At 43.5% G+C, this 21,160-nt stretch overlaps 1 protein-coding gene across 1 annotated transcript; it reads right to left on the bottom strand.

Annotated features, from left to right (window-relative positions):
- Nucleotides 1–792: 792 nt before the first annotated feature.
- On the bottom strand, nucleotides 793–20,521 carry LOC128754898 (insulin-like growth factor-binding protein 4). The gene is made up of 4 exons (XM_053857865.1): nucleotides 19,670–20,521; nucleotides 7,503–7,666; nucleotides 6,225–6,350; nucleotides 793–3,273 (listed from the first exon to the last, which is right to left on the bottom strand). Exons 1-4 carry the CDS (start codon nucleotides 20,025–20,027, stop codon nucleotides 3,142–3,144), a joined length of 780 nt encoding a protein of 259 aa, XP_053713840.1. The 5' UTR covers nucleotides 20,028–20,521; the 3' UTR covers nucleotides 793–3,141.
- Between the last annotated feature and the right edge of the window lie 639 nt (nucleotides 20,522–21,160).

The raw sequence follows: 21,160 nt of genomic DNA on the forward strand, positions 1-21,160 counted from the left end.
CACTGGTGAACTTGAACGCTCTTGTTTCAAACGTCCAAGAAGTTGAAGCTGAGTCTCTGTCATGGGTTTGTTTTGATGCAGAGAACCACCAAAGTCCACTTAATCATGCACACACATGCACATTTTTTTCGCTATTTTTGTGAGATTGACATGACCCTTTCCCCAGCCTCTCACCCTTAACTTAACCATCCAAAAGAAATGGCTCAGCTTAACCAGGGGTCTGAACCAAACTTATACCCATTATAATAAACTACTCCTACTGACGTTTTAACCTTCCAAACCTTGTGAGGACAGGCCAAAATGTCCTCACAAGAAGGTGGCTTGTCAAGACTTTGTACTCACAAGTATGGCAAAACATGCCCATGCACACACACAGGTTTGTCACACCATCTTTTTGGGGTCTGTTCTTCCTCTTTCCCCAGCCTCTCCCCGGGAACCTAACCCTCCAAAACACATGGCTCACCTGAACCAGGACCAAACTGCAGCCCAATTGTAATGTCCCAGTTATGTTGAAGTCTTCATCCATAAATTGAGGCTTAACCTTGTGGGGTCCAGGCAAATGTCCCCACAAAGTCATCACAAGGATAGTGTTTTGTCAAGAATTTGTCCCCACAAAGTAGGATAAACAAGCCCACACCCAAACCCAAGTCCACCCCAGTCCAACTGCAATGAAACGGGTTCAACACTTACATTTCTGTGCTCCATTTAAGATCATTTGATTTAATGTTTGAAAGACCCTGAAAAGAGCAGAATCGGGCCCCTTCAATAATGACACCATCACCAGCGCCTCCGTTTCTAAAGCATTTATTTGACATATTACACTGTGTACATAATTGTCAGATAAAAATTGGACAATTGGTCGAAACCGCTTTTGAGTTTCGCTATCAGCTAAACAAGCAGTTCATGTTCCAACAGAAGAAAGATATTGGCTATAATTTCTATGCATGCAAACACGACTAGGTTTCATCTACTCGTGAACAGATAACATCAAACAGTCCTCTCTGGGGAAATACAAGAGCTCAATACGACAACGTTAGATCAACAAACACTCTAGCTTAAGAAAAAAAGTTAAAGTCCAACCAACCATCTATAACACCCTTCTAAATAAAAGCACAACTGAATAAACTTTATTGATTAGAAGATGATCGACAGGCAGTGCTAGATATGTGCTTTTTCCTTTGGAAGTATTACAATGATGTTCAGGCTTGTAGCATCAACTATGTGTCCACACCACCTCATGTCTTTGTGTTTGTCTGAACTACCTTTGGATACATTCATAGTAAATACAATCAAATGTTAATGTGCAGCAGCACAACACTGAGGACTGAAACTTGAGCCTTGCCATCAGCTCATAAACAAAACAATCATTATGAATGAGAGCGTAACGTTTTTAAGTTGTTCTCTGATCGATTTCATCTATTCCTGCTTGATAAGCTAGTAACCCAGATCAAGGGGAGCACTTCCTTTATGCTGATAACTGAAGCAGAGTCAGGCACCCTTTGCGTTTTTGTGCTCTTTCCATCTTTACAGTCATTTGATGTGAAGTGGTTTAACACTATGCATTTTTTTTGGTTGTTCTAAATAGCATGCCATATTCGAGTTGCTTTTCAGTTCGCTGTATTTTATGATTTACTTCAGAACGGATCCATATAAGGTTGTTTTTAATGTGTCCTATAGTTAAAGTTACTGTGTGCAGCTCCAACTTCTTCTGATGCATTTCTTTCTCTTTGTTTCACAATTTTAGATTAATTGCCAAATAGATATTGCACAATTATATTACAAAATACTATACATTTCATTTTAGAATAATTTGTCATATTGCAATCTTTTTTTGTATTTTAATATTCCAGAAATGAAAAGCAATGTTTTTACATTTAAGTCTGCCTTTTTTTTTTAGTTTTTTTTTTTACTGCTGCAGCTATTATTTTGATCCTTTCACCTAATTTTTTCAACTCAATCGTGCATCTTTTCGCTCACAGATATTTGCTGCACCTCCTTCTTTACCTATTACGTTCAGGTGGAAAGCAGGGAGGAGGGCTCCAAATCCCGAACAAATTTTATGTCATGTCATTTTCAGTGATTGACGTGCACAAACTATGAGACACAGCTAGATTCCCTCAACGTTCCGGATCTGAAGCAGGCAAATATGAGTCCAGATTACACATTCTTTAGTGTTGGCTGCTACTAGTGATGGGTCAATAAGGGTTCATGAAACACTGTAATGATTTTCAGAGGCCACCAGATGGCACTGTCTGCTGTAAAATGCGATACTGTTTCATGATACATCATCTGCCCATCACTAGCTGCTACATTAACACTGATGGCGAGTCTTATGTGTGTAGTACAGTTAGTGATAAAATAAACAGGAAATATGTCGTTTTGTCCATTGCTACTGCAGTGCAACAAACACACTTGTAAATGTACCTGTTTGTTGCATTGCAAGACCAAATAGTGCAAAGCTACATTTGTGTTTTTGGCACACTCTGTATATATAGCACCATGCAGGAGCTGTCCTGTACGTTGAGGCACAAACACAAGAGTCGCACTGGCAACTCAGCACCAGCTGTAGGAGTAGATTTAAACTTTAAAGCACATAACAGATGATCATTTAAAGTTGTTTTCCTCATATCATTAATAATGCTACAAGATTTTTTTTTTACTCACATCTCTTGTTTTTACAAAATGGGGAGTTCAAATATCTGGTGCAGATAGAGGCACAATTTTGGGTCAGTAGACTAAAAGCAACAATAGTTACAATCCATTTGACTGAGTTAGTTTTTTTTTTAGTTTATGTCCTGATGAACTAGTGCTTCAGAAAGTTGAATAAAAGCTCAGCAATACATTACTCTGTCTCTTGTTGCTTTAAAGCAAAAGATCTTCTTTCTTAAAGAAACAATTCAACAAGTGCTCAAAGGCTGAGAGACATCACATACGATCACAACTTTAAAAACTTTATCATGACAAAATATCTAATTGTTTCCTCTTTTTTTTTTTTTTTTTTTTTTTTTTTGCAGCTTTATGTACTGTTAGCCTCGGCTAGCCGAGGCTGCAGGTCAAAGTCCTTTTCCTTTACGGAGAGTCGTTCAAACGCAACAGTGACGGTTGGCGCTGGTTCACGACTGCTGCTCCTCCTCCTCAAGCTCACATCGTGGCAGCCACTAACTGGTGGCAGTCCAGGTCGCCTCGCATCTCCAGCGGGCCCGGCAGCCTCAAGCCTGACTTTGGATCCACGCACCAACATTTTCCACGCTGGCCGTCACGCGCTGGATGACACTGTGGGCACAAGGAAGAAATTAAATCAGCTGCACAAACAAAACAATAACTATAAGTGTGTCTGATGGGAAAAGACGCCCCCTTGAGGTCTATGGTCTGTACTTCTCCCCCATTAAAGGGGCCCTACACTGCTCATGTCTGGACCTTTTTTCCTGTGGTTGTTGTTTACTGCAATGCCTATCAGGAATTACTGCAAAATTTCTCTCACATTATTATGGACCTTTCCTTTTTGCTATTTTGTTTTCTTTTTTCTTGAAGTTCTTTTCTTCATACAATGCTAAGATTACTGAATCATTTTAATAGGTTGCACCATTGTAATACCATGCATAATACTTGTCATCTTAAAACAAAAGGTTTTTTCATCAGTTTTTGTATCATCCCATCTTCATTTTTAACAGTTTTATTTTGCATGTTTCCTCTAGAATGTATTATACATCACTCTGGTTTGTTCTTCCAGACAAATGTTTGTTCCATTATGATCTTTAACTTTGCGTCTTTGTATTTCTATGCTTATGTATTTGCACACTCATGAAATGTTCTGTGCAATGTTCAGTACAAAGCTGTGTGCTGAACTGTGAGATATAAAGTTGATAGCGTGACCCGAATATATTTCCTTTAAGTAGCTGATTCCAAAGATTGGACCTCTTATATAAGAGTGCCACATTATGCAAAAACATTTCCTGAAGTTGAATATTTTAGGCTCTTCGGTGTGATGCATGGAAATGCTGCAGTATAATCACAGAGGCAGCTGATCAACCCTTCTCTTTCTCTCATGTTTCCTTGTTATATTGTTGCTTTCCAAGCCCAGAACCATCAGCTACATTATGACGTCTCCTGTCAGGGTCCAACCTCCCTTGATTTTTCAGTTTTGTTTTTCACCCACCTCCTGCTCCTACTGTGACATATTGACATTTTTCTTCTTAAACCACACACTTATTTTAAGAAGAAACATTAAACATAACCGCAAGCTACTCCAGGGGCCCGGAGGGCTACCATCAGTACGTACTTCTGAAATCACGATAAACAATGGACGATAAATGTTATTCCTCTCAAATACTTAAATAAAATATAATAAGATGGTTATTACATAAATTTTATTCTTTTGGAATATTATTGTTTTTTTGGCCCATGGGCTATTCCCGTGGTCTCTGCGGGGTACCTGGGCACCGTGTTTGCAACCCCTGGTCTGCACCATCACAAAGGTCACAAGGATGCAGAGGAACACTTCTGAACCAGTTTTTGGAAAAATGGTTTCCAGCGTTGAGACTAATGACGAATGAAAACAAATGAAAACATCATGCAGCCAATATACTATAATTAGACCAACGAAATCACAGGCGTTTCCTTGACATTAAAGCCTTTGTGTGTGTGTGTTTTCGCGGCTTCCCTGCTGTGCCCTGAGCTTCACGTTGCAGCTGGCACCGGCTGAGGAGGCGCAGCCGTAATACGCATGGGCTAAAACAACGTATTGAGCGCTTTCATGTCAAGAAAATGGCTGCAATTGAATCATCTGATCAATATCTTAGAGGCTTGACGTTTGTTTGTCCTATAAAATCCATATAAATGGCAGGAAAAAATAGCGGCTAATTGTCGGGACATTACGGTAGGTAGTTTTCAAACTGTGACGATTGATGTTGCTGTGGAGTTTTGGTTTATATACAGTTGGTCAGCTTGTCCTTGTGTGTGAACTGTCTGCCCTCATTTACGCGTAGCTAAAATCACCGTCTGTGCAGTGCCACTCGGTGTATGAGACAGTTTCCACATTAAGGAGAGATTGTCAGCTTATGAGATCAGATCACTGCGTTTGAACTGCAGCAATGAGATAGAATTCATTCTGTTATGGCTCACTTATATTGCTCAAAGGGAATATTTTACTGATACTTGAGGTATTTGAACACTGTCAAAGATCGATGAGTCTGCCACATAGTTTGAGTTTTGTGGGATATTTCATGGTTTAGTGCCCCATTATTGACTCAGAGCGCCCCTGAAAGGAGCATTATGTGGAGCCTTCAAACTAGTCTGGAAGACAGCCTTGAAATCCACTCCACTAAATAGTTGGGCTTGGGTCAGTTTTCTGGTTGAGGTCATATTCAGGGCAGGTTTTTACATGAGGTCTTTGGAATTTCAAGTTCTTTGTAAATGCAAGTTATAAAAAGTGCTTGGCTGTCACCGAATTCCTTTGTCCGATGCTCCTCCTGCTGACATCGCAGTGGAAACTCGAACTCTCTCGTGAATCTAAATATCAGTCGACATTCAGGCTCCAAGATTATAGTTTGTGAAATAAACAACCAAAACTGGGACCCTACCATATTCATCGTGGATCAACAATAAATGGGTTTTATTTCCTTCTTTTCTCTGCTACTCTTGCTGAAAACAACTTCCAGTTGTGAATCTTGACCTGGGCTTTTACTTTCCAGCAGGATTTATCACGGTGTACTTTAAGTTAAACAGTAAACAGATGCCTCTGACACTTTAACCATGTTACTCAATCAGCATAGCTGCGTCTCAGAACTTTGCCTTGATCCCCGAGGGCGCATCTGTGTCTGTGCACGCACGCACACCAACCCCGATCAGGGTCTGCGATTCCCTCTCGCTTATCTGCAGAATTACCGAGTCTCACAAAGGCAGAGAACAAAGGCAGAAACAGACACTATTGAAAAGGTAATTGCAGCCATTGCTGCAGTGACTGGATGATCGTCCAGCAGTTCAAGAGGGAGCACTTAACACACACACACACGCACAGCTCCGCTTTTCATTTGTCAAGGCGTCGTTTCATCTGCCTTTAGGAGACGAGGATCTTTGCTGTTGGATCCAAGAATGTGTTTTCATGTTGGTCTAAACGTTTCTCTCTCTTCGGGCACAGTTGGTCTGTGGAGCCCCACTCTGTGTTGTGGTTTCAAATTCAAAGTAAATTCACACGGTCGTAATGATTAGCACAATGGATCACAGACCTGCTTTGGGTGGAAATCTCCGTTCTTGTCGCAGTTGGGGATTGGGATCGTGAAGAGATCGTCGTGGGTACGAGAGTTGGACGCCAACCTGTCCAGAGCTCTCTGCAGCTCCGCACGACATGGTGCCTACGAGAAAATAAACATTAGTCCTTAACCATCGCTGATCTCATTCAAAGGCTTCCAGCAACGTTTGCATCATTTCTTCTTCATTTATAATACTCTCTTTGCTTTTTGTTTGTTTGTTTGTTGTCATGGATGCTATTAGCGTTAGCTTCTTAGCAAATATTTGGATGTTTTCTGGAAAAATGTCTGTGTTCAGTCCTGTAATTTCCAAGTAAAATGAAAATCTAATGAAGACGTGACTGGATTAACCAGGAAAAACAATGACGTGTCCTAAACAGTAGTATTTATTTTTTAAATCTCAGAGTCCACAGCTGCAGCCATTGAGCTAAACATCCACCTCCTGTATAGTTCCGTATAATTACTGCGTCATATTATGTTATTTGTTAAACACGGCAGTGGAGAATTCTAAAATTCACAGTTTTTAATCAAGTATTTGACCACCTGAAGGTGCCCCACTTATGTGCACTTTTATCCTATATGCTAAGGTGTCTGCTACATCAAAAGTAGTGTGATAATCTGAATGAAAACACAATGGGGATTTCCTTATTGGTCATGTGACACAGCGAGGTGAATATAAGCTCAGTATTGAAATGTAATGAATACATTAAAAATTATTTATGCGAAAAGGGTTGGACTCCCATTCATTAAACTTGCTTTTTGACCCTTGATCTCCAAACACACTTGAATGTCACTGTCAATATTGCCTTGTTACATTTACTGCTGTTGAAATTCTCCTAATAAAATGGATGGAAGTATTTATAGGGTATATATATTTGAGTGCCTCTCGACAGGTTTTAATGAAAGTCATATGAAACATCATTACAATTTTGTTGGGTAATTTATCTAAACAACCCTCTATGTTCTGGTGTTTAATCGGGATTAGAGTGAAACTCTCGGGTGTAATAAAATGCGGTCAAAGCTATTACTTTCCAAGAGCGACATTACAGCCTCCTGAAACTGTGAATGGCAATTAAATTCCAACAAGCACCAACGATGTCTTTCACTAGACCACAATTAAAAGTTACAGTCTGCAAATAAGTCAATGTTTGGATTTACAAGCAGCTGGTGGTTTTGGAAGCGTGTGACTTGTAATGTCAAACACCTGCTGTAAGCCCGTGCGGTCAGGTGAAAGGAGGGACGTCAGACTGCGCTCACCAGTGACACTTTGACCTCTTCTCTCACAGAATTGGTCCTCTGGTTCAAGGATTTGGCCGGGTGTCTGGCAAGGGTCTTCTGTATGCACCGCTTGTCTTGCATACTGCACCGGATATTGCTGTTGTTGGGATGCTCTGGAACAATCTCCTCCTGTCTCTCCATTGCTGCGGGACAACAAAATGCTTATTTATTCTAGATTTTGTAACAATGCAGTACAGCTTTTTCAAATCAGACACACCAGTTAAGTTACAATTTAAAATCTTTATGGTCTTCTTCCTTCATTTTTTTTTGAGGTTTCAAATGGTCCAAAGAAAAAAAAACTTCCAAACACATGTGCAACTCCAATTGATATTGCGCTCATAAGCGTAGTATTGTGACTGAAATGCATTGGATTTGGTTCAGACTTACCAAAATTTAAAGCAATGACGACTGATTCTCATGTTTATTTTTCCCCCCTCAGATCAATATATTTCCTAAGAAGACATTTTGGATCCTCCACCAGCCTCACATACCCAAGTCACTTTTCATCTTGTGTATTTTCTGCTGAAGGTATTGGTTTGGCTACGATGCAGACTCACATACCAAGGATAGCATCTCTTCTTGTACCTCACATAAACAACTGTAAGTCAATCTGTTATAAAAGCCCTTTTTAAATCATAGATCGAATACTCTGCCAAAAATATCTTTAAAAGGGTGTCATTCAGATGAAGATATTTTCCATTTGCAATTTATGGAGCCATCTAATTTCAGCCAGTATTATTTCCGAGTACTGAGCCAATTGAAGCATATGTTTATAAAACAAACCACAAAAACATTAATGTTATGATGCAGAAAGATGATCAGGATAATATTGAATCCAGTGACGTGCAAACATTCCTACTGACTTACAGCGTGTCAAAACAAAACTGCACCGTAAAAACAATGCGCTGCGTTGAAATTAAATAGTCACAGAAACAACAAATAATGTTGAAGAAACACTAGGGTATTGCGCCCTTTTATCAAAACAGAATGAGACAACAGTGGCTTTTGAAGTTATAACAAAGCACCTAGCCGAGCTAAACACTGGCACTCAGTGGAGGCTGGGAATTACAACTCTGAACCACCACAATAATTTCTCTTCTCTCTTTTTGCCATGTTGGTTTAAGATGCAGTCCAGGAGGCCACAGCAATGGAAAAGCTTCCTCAGACTCAATCGCCTGAGTATGTTTACATGACGGCCCAGAAAACCAAATTATGGAAATATTCCGGCTAAGTTCTGACTTTTAAAGTACATGTAGAGAGCTTAGCATTGAAATTTCTGTGAGTCGGACTGCACAGCCTGGATGATGTGGTTGGTAGCTGGACTAAGCAAACACGTAGCTGAGCTTCAGCGACGCAGCGGAAGTTAACAAACTCCGAGACTAATCACGGTCTAATGATGTCTAACAACCTTCAACACAATGAAGAAGTCGTGTGTGTAACCTGATGCAGTGTGTGTGTTCCTCGGTCAGAGCTGTGTATTGGAACGTGCCACGACGATGATCGGCAGATTTGTCTTTAACTTCCTTCACTCAGGTTGTTTTTATCATTAGTTCTCACGAGAAGATTAGAAGACGTGATTTGTTGGTTTTGGGAGACAACGTTACCACGGTCGTACCACGGTTGTTACCAACCATGCTAACGGTGTCGCGCAAGTACAAGTACATTTTGACTTTAGTTACTCCACATCTATGATTCTTGTGATACATAGACAACACAATCTGCGAAATTTTATTCAGAAATTTGTGAGTTTAATCCCAAAACCTGCAGAAGGAAGCGTGCAAAGCGCCGTCCATAATGGTGACGCCGTTCAACCATCGCTCGCAGATTCTGGACCTCTAAAGTGAAACTAGTTCATCAGTCAGCACCATTGCTTTCTACACAGTTCAATAGAACAGTCTGAAACCGCTCCTCGCTACCTGTCAGCTTCCATTGCTCTTCCTCTACGCTCAAAGGATCCAGGACTGAAGAGCTCACAGCGCCCCCCCCCACATCATGGAGGTACATTAATCAGTAAATCGACTTTGATCCATTGCATGTAAACTGGGAGAACATGACACAATCGAGGGTTCATTATGTCCATGGAGATAAACCGAGGCAGAAGTAAAGGCCAGGTTCTCCCCCACCAAAACCGAGTGAGTGGTCGCAGCCCTCAAGCCTCTAGAGGAGCTGGTTTCTTAAATCAGGCAAACTTGTACGGAAGCCACACTTTTGCTGCTTGGTTCTGGACATTTTTCAGGTATGTTCTGCGGAGAGGAGAACTGGGTAGAAGTTCCAGGATTATATCATCAAAAGGTTCCCCTGACACAAACAGAGGGAAGGTTAACTGGATGTCAGGACGGAGTCGAAATGCTGACATTGAAGTCATCAACTCAAAGACTTGGAGCTTCAATATATGATTTTCGGTGCCATAAGAGTAAGAGCCCACTTACACAGCACACTGTAACACTTAACTGGGTGAAGAATTTACCTCATCGAAACAGAGCATGTGCTGTTACAGAGGGAAGTTTGTCCCTCAGTTCTCAGCTTGGGTCGGTTAAATGACTGCACCTCCACCGGGCCACTAATACCTCTGCATTTTCGCAGATGAGACCCACGTCCTGCTGCCACCCTCTGTGCATTGTGGTCTGTGCCACATTCACCTTTGCATGCGTCTAATGGTGCAGCTCTGCGGCCCTGCAGGCAGCCAGCTGCTTCCTGAGGAAATGCCCCCACCCTTGTCATCCTCCATCCATCCTCTGCCTGTGCCAGATGGAGGTCGTTCGAGGGTACTGTCACACGTATGTGAGTGTGCCTGCTCGCTGGGAGAGATAATATGCTCAGAATGAAGGATGGATGCATGCAACTTCCTTTGTCCTGTGGCGGCAGACCTTTCGTGCCTTCAGCTCATAACCTGTGGTATGTTACAAGTTGGCACCAAAATCAAAGAGCATTCTGGAACATGCAGTCTGACCATTTTGTAGTGGTTATCTGTGATCACTGGAGCAGATTTAAGCTCCGCTACTCAGTCACTACTTAAAAAGTCCACTTGCCTTTTTAGCGTTTTTCTGGAATCCCACTCAAGATTCCATGAAGCTTTTCAATGCGCAGAAAGTGACTGGTGTTTTTCCGACTTCATCTCTCTGGCTTGGATGTGGGGAAACTGTCTGTTGTATTTTTAGCCATTTTGCCGTTACTTTCTCATCGACACTTTCTTCCATTAGAGCCAGAAGCTCCTCAGTGCGATACTGTTCGGTCTCTCCTCCACTGCCAGTTCCCTCTTTTCCAAGTTCTGTGGCAAGACTGAAGTGTGTCACGAGAACCGTATCCTGTTTGCTGCCATGGCTGTTATTCTTGGAGCTTGCACTATGATTTTTGTGTTTGGCTGAGCCTGGAGCCCAGCGTTAGAGAGAGACCACAGCAAAAACGAATACAGTAAGATCAAACACAGGTCATTGTCAGTCCAAAGGAGACACTTCAGAGAAGTGTGTATATCCACTCTTGAACGACAAAACACTCACTTCGGCTACATTGATGAAAACTCGCCAAAAAACACGTCACAGATTGGTGCAGTCTAAATATTTGCTGTTGCGGTCCAGACCTCCAAATAGGGGTCATTTATTCAGTTTGGACATTTGTTGTTCTTTTTCCCTTAAACGTTTTGCGAAGAAAATCCCTGGTCACATTGTTGTGACTGTAAGTGGCACTTGCGCTCTCTGGGTAGCCACAATGACAATGAAGTTGGATTCAATGGTTGAAATCCCGGTGAGGTAACCGGTGACGGCTCATGGGCAAGGCCCTCGGCGCTAAATGCTCCACCATTGTATGCAGATTTGGGTAAAGTGCTAAATAGTGTTTTATTGAGCGTCGCCATAGCAGCTGCCATCAACTGTTTTTACAATTCAATTTTACAGGCTTTTTTCTTAAATTACGCACTACTTTTTTCTTTCGCTCAAGCGTAGAACTTTCAAAACTAAGCGTGATCTTGGTTTATACAGCGTTTTGCAAGTGTCAGATTTGCGTGTCATACATGCTGGTGAATACACGACAGCAAAACGATAGCTTCAGCTAGCTACTTCAGCAACTGTTCCATTTATTGTAAATGAATTTACAGTTTATTTCGGACATGGATTGGTGTCATTCCGTCTGCTAAATATGACCTATGGCTATTACATTTTCTTGAATGTTCCTGCATTCCTGCATGCGCTCTTGAATTGCAAATGATATGAGGCTTCCTTGAATTAGATGTTCTGGTTCAAACACTTTGTGGCCTCTGAAAATCAGGACACTCTTTCATGAAACTCCATCGACTGATTCATTTTCAGCTCCCTGTTCTCTGCGCAGGCCAACAATAGCCTGGAGACTGGAGACTGACTCTCAAAGGCAGCACCGACCAGAGCTTCACTGTTGTGCCAGAGCACCTGGCACCTCATGCAAGTGCTGAGATGTTTGGCTGTGGCACTGGGGAATAGACAGCCCCCCCCACACCATGCTGTCAGAAGCCAAGTCTGGCAACCAACATCTTTCCCTCAGAAGGTGGAAGAAGCTGCTGGCCAGACGAGAACCTCCAGACTGCTGAACACAGCCGCATGGAATTCCCAAGTGTCCATCATGGAGGTGAAAGTAACTTGGGAGGAAGCCAAGGTCTTGCAACAACCTCAGTAAGAAGAAACCATTGGCAATGGTGGGTATAAGGGCAACGCACACCCTGCTCTGATCAGCCTCAGAAGAGAGTGGGTTGAGTTGTAAGGCCGAAACACTCCCCGCACCAAAAGGTGCACTATTCAATAGTCATAATTTATGTGACACAATTTCTAAGAGGGAAGCACAGCAGGCTTCGTGGGCCAGCAGCCCAGTCAACAAGTCACCGGCATTGGTCATACATGATTGTGTTTATCGGAGTTGAGGAATGAATCAAGGAAAATGTTGCAGGTTTTTTCAATATTACTGCCTTATATGGAAATGAGTGTCGTCTTGGTTGCAAAAAGCGATTTATGTGTCTAAGAATTTGTATAAAACTGTGTGGTCAAAGACGTCAAATCACAGACACACACTTGCCTCTTTAAGAATTATTAGGATAAAGTGTTTTTTATTGATATTATTTTTAAAAAGTCATCTAGAGGGGAAGTGTTTCAATTTCATGGTTTGAATATTGGGACGGAACTCTACTGAAACCACTCAGGGTTGGTTGAAAATGGGCTTGTTTTTATCTGGATGACAGCATTGACAAGCCACCTTTGTTGTTGGAGCTCCATGACGCTACTGCCACTGTTGGAGTCAGTGATATTACTTGTTAAATGAAGGCAAAGGAGGAAAAATCTCAATGTAGGTTTGGGGGAGGTGGGCTCTCTTTTAAGTGCAAGGAAAGGAACAAGGTCCAAGGCTGCGTTAGAACTGGTATTCTGGAACTGGAACATGTTGACTGAATTAAAGTAATGTGACTGAGCACCTTGCAGAATTTAACATGCGTTTTGGGCGTTTTTATCAATCCAACTGATAGAGACTGGTACTACTGTACAACTTCGACTTCGCTTCAGTCACGGTCGAAGAGATACACTTAGTAACTGGCAATTCAAGACACAAACTTCCGTTTCAGAGTTTCAGACTCAGAGTCACGATGAGTGCTGCCAAGGAAAATATCTTGGAACCAGTACTTAACACCACAGCCAAACAAGTCATGGTTCCAGAAGTCAGGACCAAGTCCCATAAATAACCTTGGAGTCAACTCAAGAAATCAACAAGACGTGAACTGCAGTGACTTCATTAAAACCGACATCTATTTCCTTGAAAATTCTCGAAGCTTTCAAATACCACAAGACACACAATTTTCCCACTGCATTTGATGTAATGGCAAAGCAGGAAGCAACTGTGGCTGGAGGATTGTTTGGCAGAAACATCATAATATGGACAGAAACAACTTATGCTAATCTGGGGTTATGAGTCCATGCTAACATCACTATAGCTATTCTGTGTCCAGATAAATACATGAATTGACTGTGCAATAACAGGTAGCGCCCTCTACCTGTTATTAGCGCCCTCTAGCCCTAAGTTGATTCACTGAAGCCAGAGGAGGAGGAGGGTAGGCTCTATTTATTCCCATGTGGTTAGTTTGGTTCAAGTATTTTGGCGACAGAAGACGTGACTATAAAATGCTAGTCATTTCTTTAGCATTGAATTCACGCAGCAACAATTGAAAAAGCTCAGCTTAGTAATGTAGAGCCTTGCCTAAGCCTGACTTGCTGACTTAAGGTTTCAAAACATCCACTGGCTGACTCTGCTTCCTGAGCCAGGGTCAATCTTGTACATTGACCTTGAAGCACCATGATCCGTAAATATAAACCAACTGAAGTCAATAATAAAAACAGGATCTCTTTGTTCATGTCAGTCTGCATGATTATACATATTCCTAAAATCTTTGCCCAATTCGACCTTGGATTTCTGTTTGTTCAGATCTGCGATCTGTGTTTTATACCTGTTGGTTACTGGGCAGCAGGTTTCTTTGAATCAGTTACAGATCACAGCTCAGACTCCAGTTGACTTTGTATGGGATGAAGGCCAAAAAAAACCTTGGAATTCATTATATGCTCATTTGTCATGGCCAAAGGAGAGAATTTCATCATCAGTAAGTCCCAGCGGACTGAGACCTGCAGTGGAATACCAAACTACTTCCTTTTAGACTTCAGATCAAACAGGCATCCTGTGGTGTCGGGTCTTTTATGATGTGGTTCGTAAAGAGTCATGGAACCTGAGTCCGATTTTATTCCTGTATAATAACAGTTTAAAAGAAGGAGGTGTTGTTCAGGCCATATGAGCCAAAAGCACCTCAGTTCAAGTTTCTTAGAGAAAGAACCTCTGCCACCTTGCGACGACTGATATTTGTGATCTCAGTCAAGTCCCAGTTGGCAGGTGAGAGTGGGGACATGGATGCGTTTGGAATTCCAAACCCTGCCAAATCGACTCCCTCTTCAAACCAGCACAGCGACCTCATTTCTGCTGTCAATGGCCAATCCTTGTGTCCATCCCACAGGCCACCTTTCCCCACTGTTGAACTCTCCAACCGTGTCACTTTCTTGTTCCTAACTATTAGTGGATTCAACCAGGAACCAAGTAAGATGTCCAAACCGCCGACACATACAGTCCTCATTCCTGGGAAATTATCCACATATATAATGTAGACAACTGGTGACCAAGGTGACACCGTCGGTAACAATGTGAACCAGACTGAGTAAACGGGTCAGTACAATCTGTGCTTACTTACTCAAGACATTTCAACATACTATTGTCTCTAAAGCTGATGTACATTTGTAGGTCAGTGTGTGACTCTGTCAGCCGCACGGCCCCTTTTCCATCATTTTCCACTCTATCCCTGAAAGTCTCCAGAGTGAAGAGAAACCTGCACCGGCAGGGAATTGGGTCAAGCTATTCCGGGTTACATCATTAACTTAATTTCCAGTCCAATGTTCTTGTTTTAATTCAGAGTGAGAGCGCGAGAGCAACTGAAGGTCACAGCAACGTGGCAGAACCGCTTGGCATCGCAGGTTGCTAGTCAGCCAATCACATGGCAGCGACACCGCGCGCCTGTGTGAAGACGACTTGCTGGAGCGGGAATTGAAGTGAGTTGACGTGTCGATCTACCGGGACCCATCTCTAGGGTCGGCAAAGAGCAGTCCGGACAAGAGAAAAGGCCCAGTGACTGGCAGTTGTGTGGACGGAAATGTCTTGTTGAAGTCAGAGGTCAGACTGGTTCAAGATGATAGACAGGCAACAGTGACTCATATCGGCTCTCGATAAAACCAACAGAACACCATCTCTGAGCGCCTGACTCGTCAAACCATGTAACAGGTGGGTTGTTGGAGATGAAGACCCCAGTAGCCCAGAAGTGCGTAAGGATCACAAGATTCCAAAAGTGTCACCTTAATGGTCACTTTCCTTCAATGGCCTCTTTGGTCACCACCCAGCAGAGCGTATGTGGGGCATGCATGTGAGGCATTTCTGAAGGCACATGAGTGTGTCCAAGCAAGGTGTGGACCAGATCAGGGGTCTCAAACCAGTCCTCAAAGGGCCGCAGTGGTTGCAGGTTTTCTGTTCCAGCCGACCACCTTCTCACCGATCGAGGACTGCAGTCGGTTGATTGTCAGTCTGGTGCTGCTTGTTTCAGCTGACAGCTGGCCCATTTGTGGATCAGTGTGAGACCCCTGGTGTAGATAAAGCGGCCGGGCACGAGGATAAATCATAGACCAAGAAAAACAGAAATAAAAATCGGTATAACTCACCGTCTGAGAGCAATTACAGTTCAAGTATTTAAACCACCCCCCATGAATAGTTTCCGGGTCTTTAAGACCCCAATTGTTTGTGTATCTCTCTGTGTCAACACGAAACGGAGATCCCTGACCTGTGAAGGACAATAATTAGCTCATCACATTTACCAAAAAGCCCAGCTGTCCAAATTCCCTTCGGAACCCAAAAAAGCAAATAGACAACAACATCTGTGGCAGACAAGTACATTTTCCTTAGGGTTTGGGAAAGTTGTGTCCCTTTCACAGGAATCAGCGAACATATATACGTTGCTCAAAGAAAACTAAATTCCACACTGATGCGTTTAAGCAAGTGTATATTTAATTCCAAGCGAGCACGTGCTTTATTTGTTATTTTAAGAAACGTACCAGATGTTTTACGCGTCTCAGATAATGACAGCGACACAATGTGAGTTGTATGGATTGAATAATCCCGGGCTCAACATCGATTCAGTTTGGACTTGCCTGATTGTGTCATCCACTCTGTTGCTATGGAAGAACACAAACAGCAAAGCGTTACCTGTTAGCTCATGCAACAAGCTCTTTGTGGGAATGTTTGAACAAAAACATCATGGTTCATGGAATTAAGGGATTATGTGTACGTAGGTGTTAGCAGATGTCAAATAAAGAAGTCGAAAATGCCAGGAAAGGTGAGGGTTATAGAGCTGTTACCTGTTTGAAAAGGCTTGTAAGCCAGCATGTGACCAATGACAAGCTAACTCAGCTAACTTTGCATTTCACTTTGCCACCAATTGAAACAAAAGACTAAACTGAGGTTAAGGGTGAGTGTCAGTGATGCTCCTGACAGGGAATTTCATTGCATCACTTATCATTAGAAACATCCACGAATGCCTGGCTGCAATGAAAGAGTTGTGGCCGAGGCTGATCTGAACGTGACCCCGTTACTAACAATGCGTGAGGGAACGATCCCCCTCCTCTCTATTTCTGTCTCCCTCTCTTGATGGTCTCAGCTCAGCCCCAGTTTACAATAAAAGTTGCTAACCCAGATGAATTGATTTAACATGATCCTCACTGGCCACTTTTGTTTTGATAGGCTCCAGGCGTGAGAAGAACTGCTGAGACAAACAGAACTCGGCGATCCCATTTCAGAACAAAACTTTTGAACTTTTCAGCGCATCACCCCCGTGACAGAACCCGTGTGTTTTTATGCAACGTCAGGTCACTTCAGAGGCAACATTTTTAAGATGAGAGTGAGTGTTCTGAAGCAAATGCCCTCCTCTCGCTGTACACATCAAGACGGTCTTCTAACGCAGCGATTCTTAGCCGTCAGGCCGTGAGCGCCTCCGAAAGGGCCATGAAACGTTTTTTGTTTTACACCTCTGGGACGCGAGATGCTCAGTTTTCATACATGTGCCACATATGGTGACTGAAGTGTGTCACTGAATTTTCTTGACAGCTGCAAATTGTGATAGTTCTTGAAAAGAAAAAATGATGAAGAAAGTGATGCCGACCCCCAACGGTAATTAGATTTTTTTATAATATATAAGATTAATTTATATTTTATTTGGTCTCATATCGTCTCATCTTTGGAGTTTATTTTGAAAAACATATAAATATTTTTAATCTTCTGGTATTTACACATTGTCTTATGATATTATTTTATTTACAATTTCATTCATGACGTACAGTTTTTTGTTTTGTTCTTCTTTTTTTCTCTACTATGTTTGTGTGATTTGGTTCTGCTGCTGGTTGGACTTTTCATTGACAAATAAATAACTTGCTGATCACATGGTTTCATGTCATTTTACAAGGTTTTGGTTTGTTTACGTTTCAGGTTTGTTTAAGACTAATGAATCAGTTCTATTACTTGAATGGGCCCCTGAGATCAAAAAGGTGAAGGATCTCTGGTGTAACGGACAGGTGTAAAGGGGCAGATTCCTTTCCTCAAAATGAGTCGATCCTAATTCAGTATCTACCTCCGATATGGACTGATGACGGAGCTCCGCCTCGGCTGTAACAGAAACGAAACTAGCCGAAACAAACATAAAAGAGAGTTACCATGTTTATTTCACAAGGAAATGGTGGAAACAAGCTGCGTAATACGGAGCGTCTTGATGGATCGATGCTGCTCTCACTCCACGTTGAGCAAAGTGAGAGGGATTACTGGCCATCACGAAGATTTTTATCAGTGAAGTACAGATCCAGACGTCTGAAATTATCAATGAATAGTCTGGTGATCTTCAGTTACTTGGGAAAAATCGCTGTTCGGATGCAGAGATCTGTGAGACCACAGCAGTGAAAACAGTTACGGAAGAGCGCGGAATTATTCATTTAAGCAAATCTGTCAGTCAGTAAAATCAGATGTTTATCAGCCTAATAAAGATGAAAACACGTGAGTTAGACAGCCGCGCTGCGCTCGCAATCCCCAGCACCATTTTCCTGCAGCTCCCAGCTGCTCACCTCAGTGTTTGCTGCCCGGCACTTATCATGTTTGTGTGGAGTCGTGCTGTACACGTAGTTTCCGGCATCTAGTGCCGAGTTGCCGGAGGCGAGAAGCTCACCCCCCAAGTCCGTGGCCAAAACCCCGACTCGCTTGAGTTGACATGTCGGACTTCTGAGCCGAACACGCTTTGTCGCGAGACAGAATCCGCAGTGTGAGACCGCCCTAACTTTGCCATTCGACATAAGAGTTTGAACAGAAAGGCTTGGTTACTAATGGATGCCACTGTAATCCTTTTTAATCCCCATCGATGTCAGCAGTTGATTGTGATTTATTCTTTTTTGCAAACTGAAGGGCAGTTAGAAGCCCTCACTGTTTCATCTCAGCAGCTCTCCTCCTTTTTTGGATTTCATTTAGTCACGCTATGTGAGGGCCTAACCTACGCTGGCCCTGCACTCGCAGCAGACGGCTCTCGTTTCAGCAAGTGCCGATGAGCTCATCGTCAAAAGGGAGCTGGATGCGATGGAGCGATGCACTTGAAGAATTGTTGGGGTTTTGGGATGGGGGGGTGTGCAGCATGGCTACACCCACAGCCAGCGGAAACAGATGCTACACTGATGATGAGCGCCCTGGGACTCTTTCATCCCGCCGTTCTGATCGTTGGTGTTCCGAGCCTCCTGCCATTTCCAATGAAGGTAGAAATAAAGACGGAGAAGCATGATGAAGTGAGAGCAATAAACTAAAACTGAGCCCAGATTTGGGCTGTAATGCTCTTCCCACTGTGAAAAAGTGGAAACAGGCTTGCTGTTGAGGTGGAATGCAACAACAAAGAGTGGAATAAAAAATCAGCCTGAACAGGCGTTTGCACTGGAAGAAGAGACAGGCAATAAGGGGCAATAAAAAAAAAAATCATCCATTGAATCGCTGCTTGTAGAAAGCTCTAATAGCCTCTGACTGGCCACACTCCATTACAGTCATTTCAAACAGCGGCTTTTATTACCTATCCCCATTACATACACACTTCCTCCACTGCACACACACACACACACACGGGTTATACAATATGCTTTAAAGCCTTGACCAGAGAACTGTGGCTGGATGGGCTAACAGCTTATCAAAAGAGGTCTCTACATCGAGTTAACATGTTCACACAGGGGTGCAGGCGCACGCTGCAAACACGTCCGCGACAAGTTTCCCGTGGACACACACGCCCCCCCTAAAGGTTTACAGCATGGCCCCTTTCACAGTGAGCTGCGGCCAGACAGCAGAGGGCCTGTGTGCGCTCTCCTGTAAGGCTGTGAGTGAAGGGTTGAGGGGGTGTGCACGCTCTGGTTTAGCTGAGATTAGAGTAAACAAGCAGGACATTGTCACACCCCGCCCAACTCTGACCCCGGCAGGCCCAGGTGAGGGCCATGCACGGGCATATTCTGCAGCTCTGATGTCGCAGCATGTGTGGATGAATTTACAAGTCTTACCTGAGTTCACCTCCACCTCCCTCTCGTCTGTGCACACACCCTGACCGTGCATCAGGGAGTGCAGAGGTCTCTCAATGCCACGCGGTGGAAAGCAGCGCAGGCCGGTGCCGCAGCGTGGAGAGTAGACTCCACAGTGGGCTCCTTTCGGCAGGGCACAGGTGGGGCAACAGCCACAGCCGGGCTCTCGCACCGTCTCCTCACAGTCTTCCGGCAGGCGGCAGCTGGCCAGCTTCTCCTCCGAGCACACCGGACAGCGGATCGCCTGGTCAGACAAACACAGTCCCGCCAGCAACAGGACACCAAAAGGCCAGAGGCCCCAGCAGGATGAAGCCCTGGCCGCACTCTCTTCACGCGCCATGGTTGCCCAAGCACCTGCACGCCGTCCTCAGATCGTGCCTTTTGTCCCCTTCACCTACTTGACACAGAGTATTGGGCAGCGCTTGATCAGTTTCTTCCCTTACAGCTGGTTGTAGACAAACAAAGACGACTGCCGAAAAATGCTTTGTCCAGGATGGTATTTTCAGCTGGTTTGGGACACAAAGACTCTGCTGTTCACCTTCTCTGTGCCTTTCATTTCATCTCAGACAACAACCCCAGTCCTTCATCTGCTTGTCTGACGGCTGACTACTTTCCTTTTCTCTTTCTATTGGACTGCACAGTAGCTCAAATGAGATTCTTCAGGTGCAGCTCCACTATGTCCTGAGGTGTGTCTCCTTTGGGTCAAGAACCCCCCCCCAAAAAAATAAATCTTTAAAAGTGTCCAAATCAATTGCTGGTCAACCAACCGATACGGCTCAAGCAACAGCTGAAGTTTATTCCTCCTCTTAGTGAGCAGAGAAAAAGACTCCCGGCTCCTGAGAATGGCTCAACTCCAGTGGTTTTCCTTGGACTTTATACTGGTTCATGGACACGCCTCTCTCTACAGAGAGAGAGGAGCTGAAAGGCACAGTGGAGAAAAGCCCAGCTAAAGCTCCCTCTGTCTCTGTAGCTCTCCGACGCGCACACACACACACACACGCACACAAGCTCTCTCTCACTTGTCTCCTCGATCTTGAGTGCAAGGAAAGAAACACACATCTTTCGCCGCCCTGTTGTTTTTATTGTAAAACATTTGGGTCCATAAAACACACATCTCTCACTTTAATCAAGCCCAAATGCTCGACACACACATGAATGTGCCTGTGGGGCCAAAACATTGTTCAAAGGACGTAACAAGCTCATGCCTGCCTCCTCCTCCTTGTGTGTGTGTGTGTGTGTGTGTGTGTTTATTGTGGGTTAGAGAGCATGTGTTTGTGTCCAGTGGTCAGTCGCCCCCCCACCCTCGCCTACCCCCCCTCATCATTTCAGTCCCAGACCTCTTTCTGTTCTTGTTTCTCTCCGCAGCTCACCGAGTGGACAGCTATAAAAGGCAAATGGACAGTCTCACCCCCTGTTATACTACACATCCCTTCCCCCGCCAGTCTTAAAAAAGTACCCTCCTCCTTTAATAAG

This window comes from Synchiropus splendidus, chromosome 2, assembly GCF_027744825.2.
Source record: "Synchiropus splendidus isolate RoL2022-P1 chromosome 2, RoL_Sspl_1.0, whole genome shotgun sequence".
NCBI classification, from domain to species: Eukaryota; Metazoa; Chordata; class Actinopteri; order Syngnathiformes; family Callionymidae; genus Synchiropus; species Synchiropus splendidus.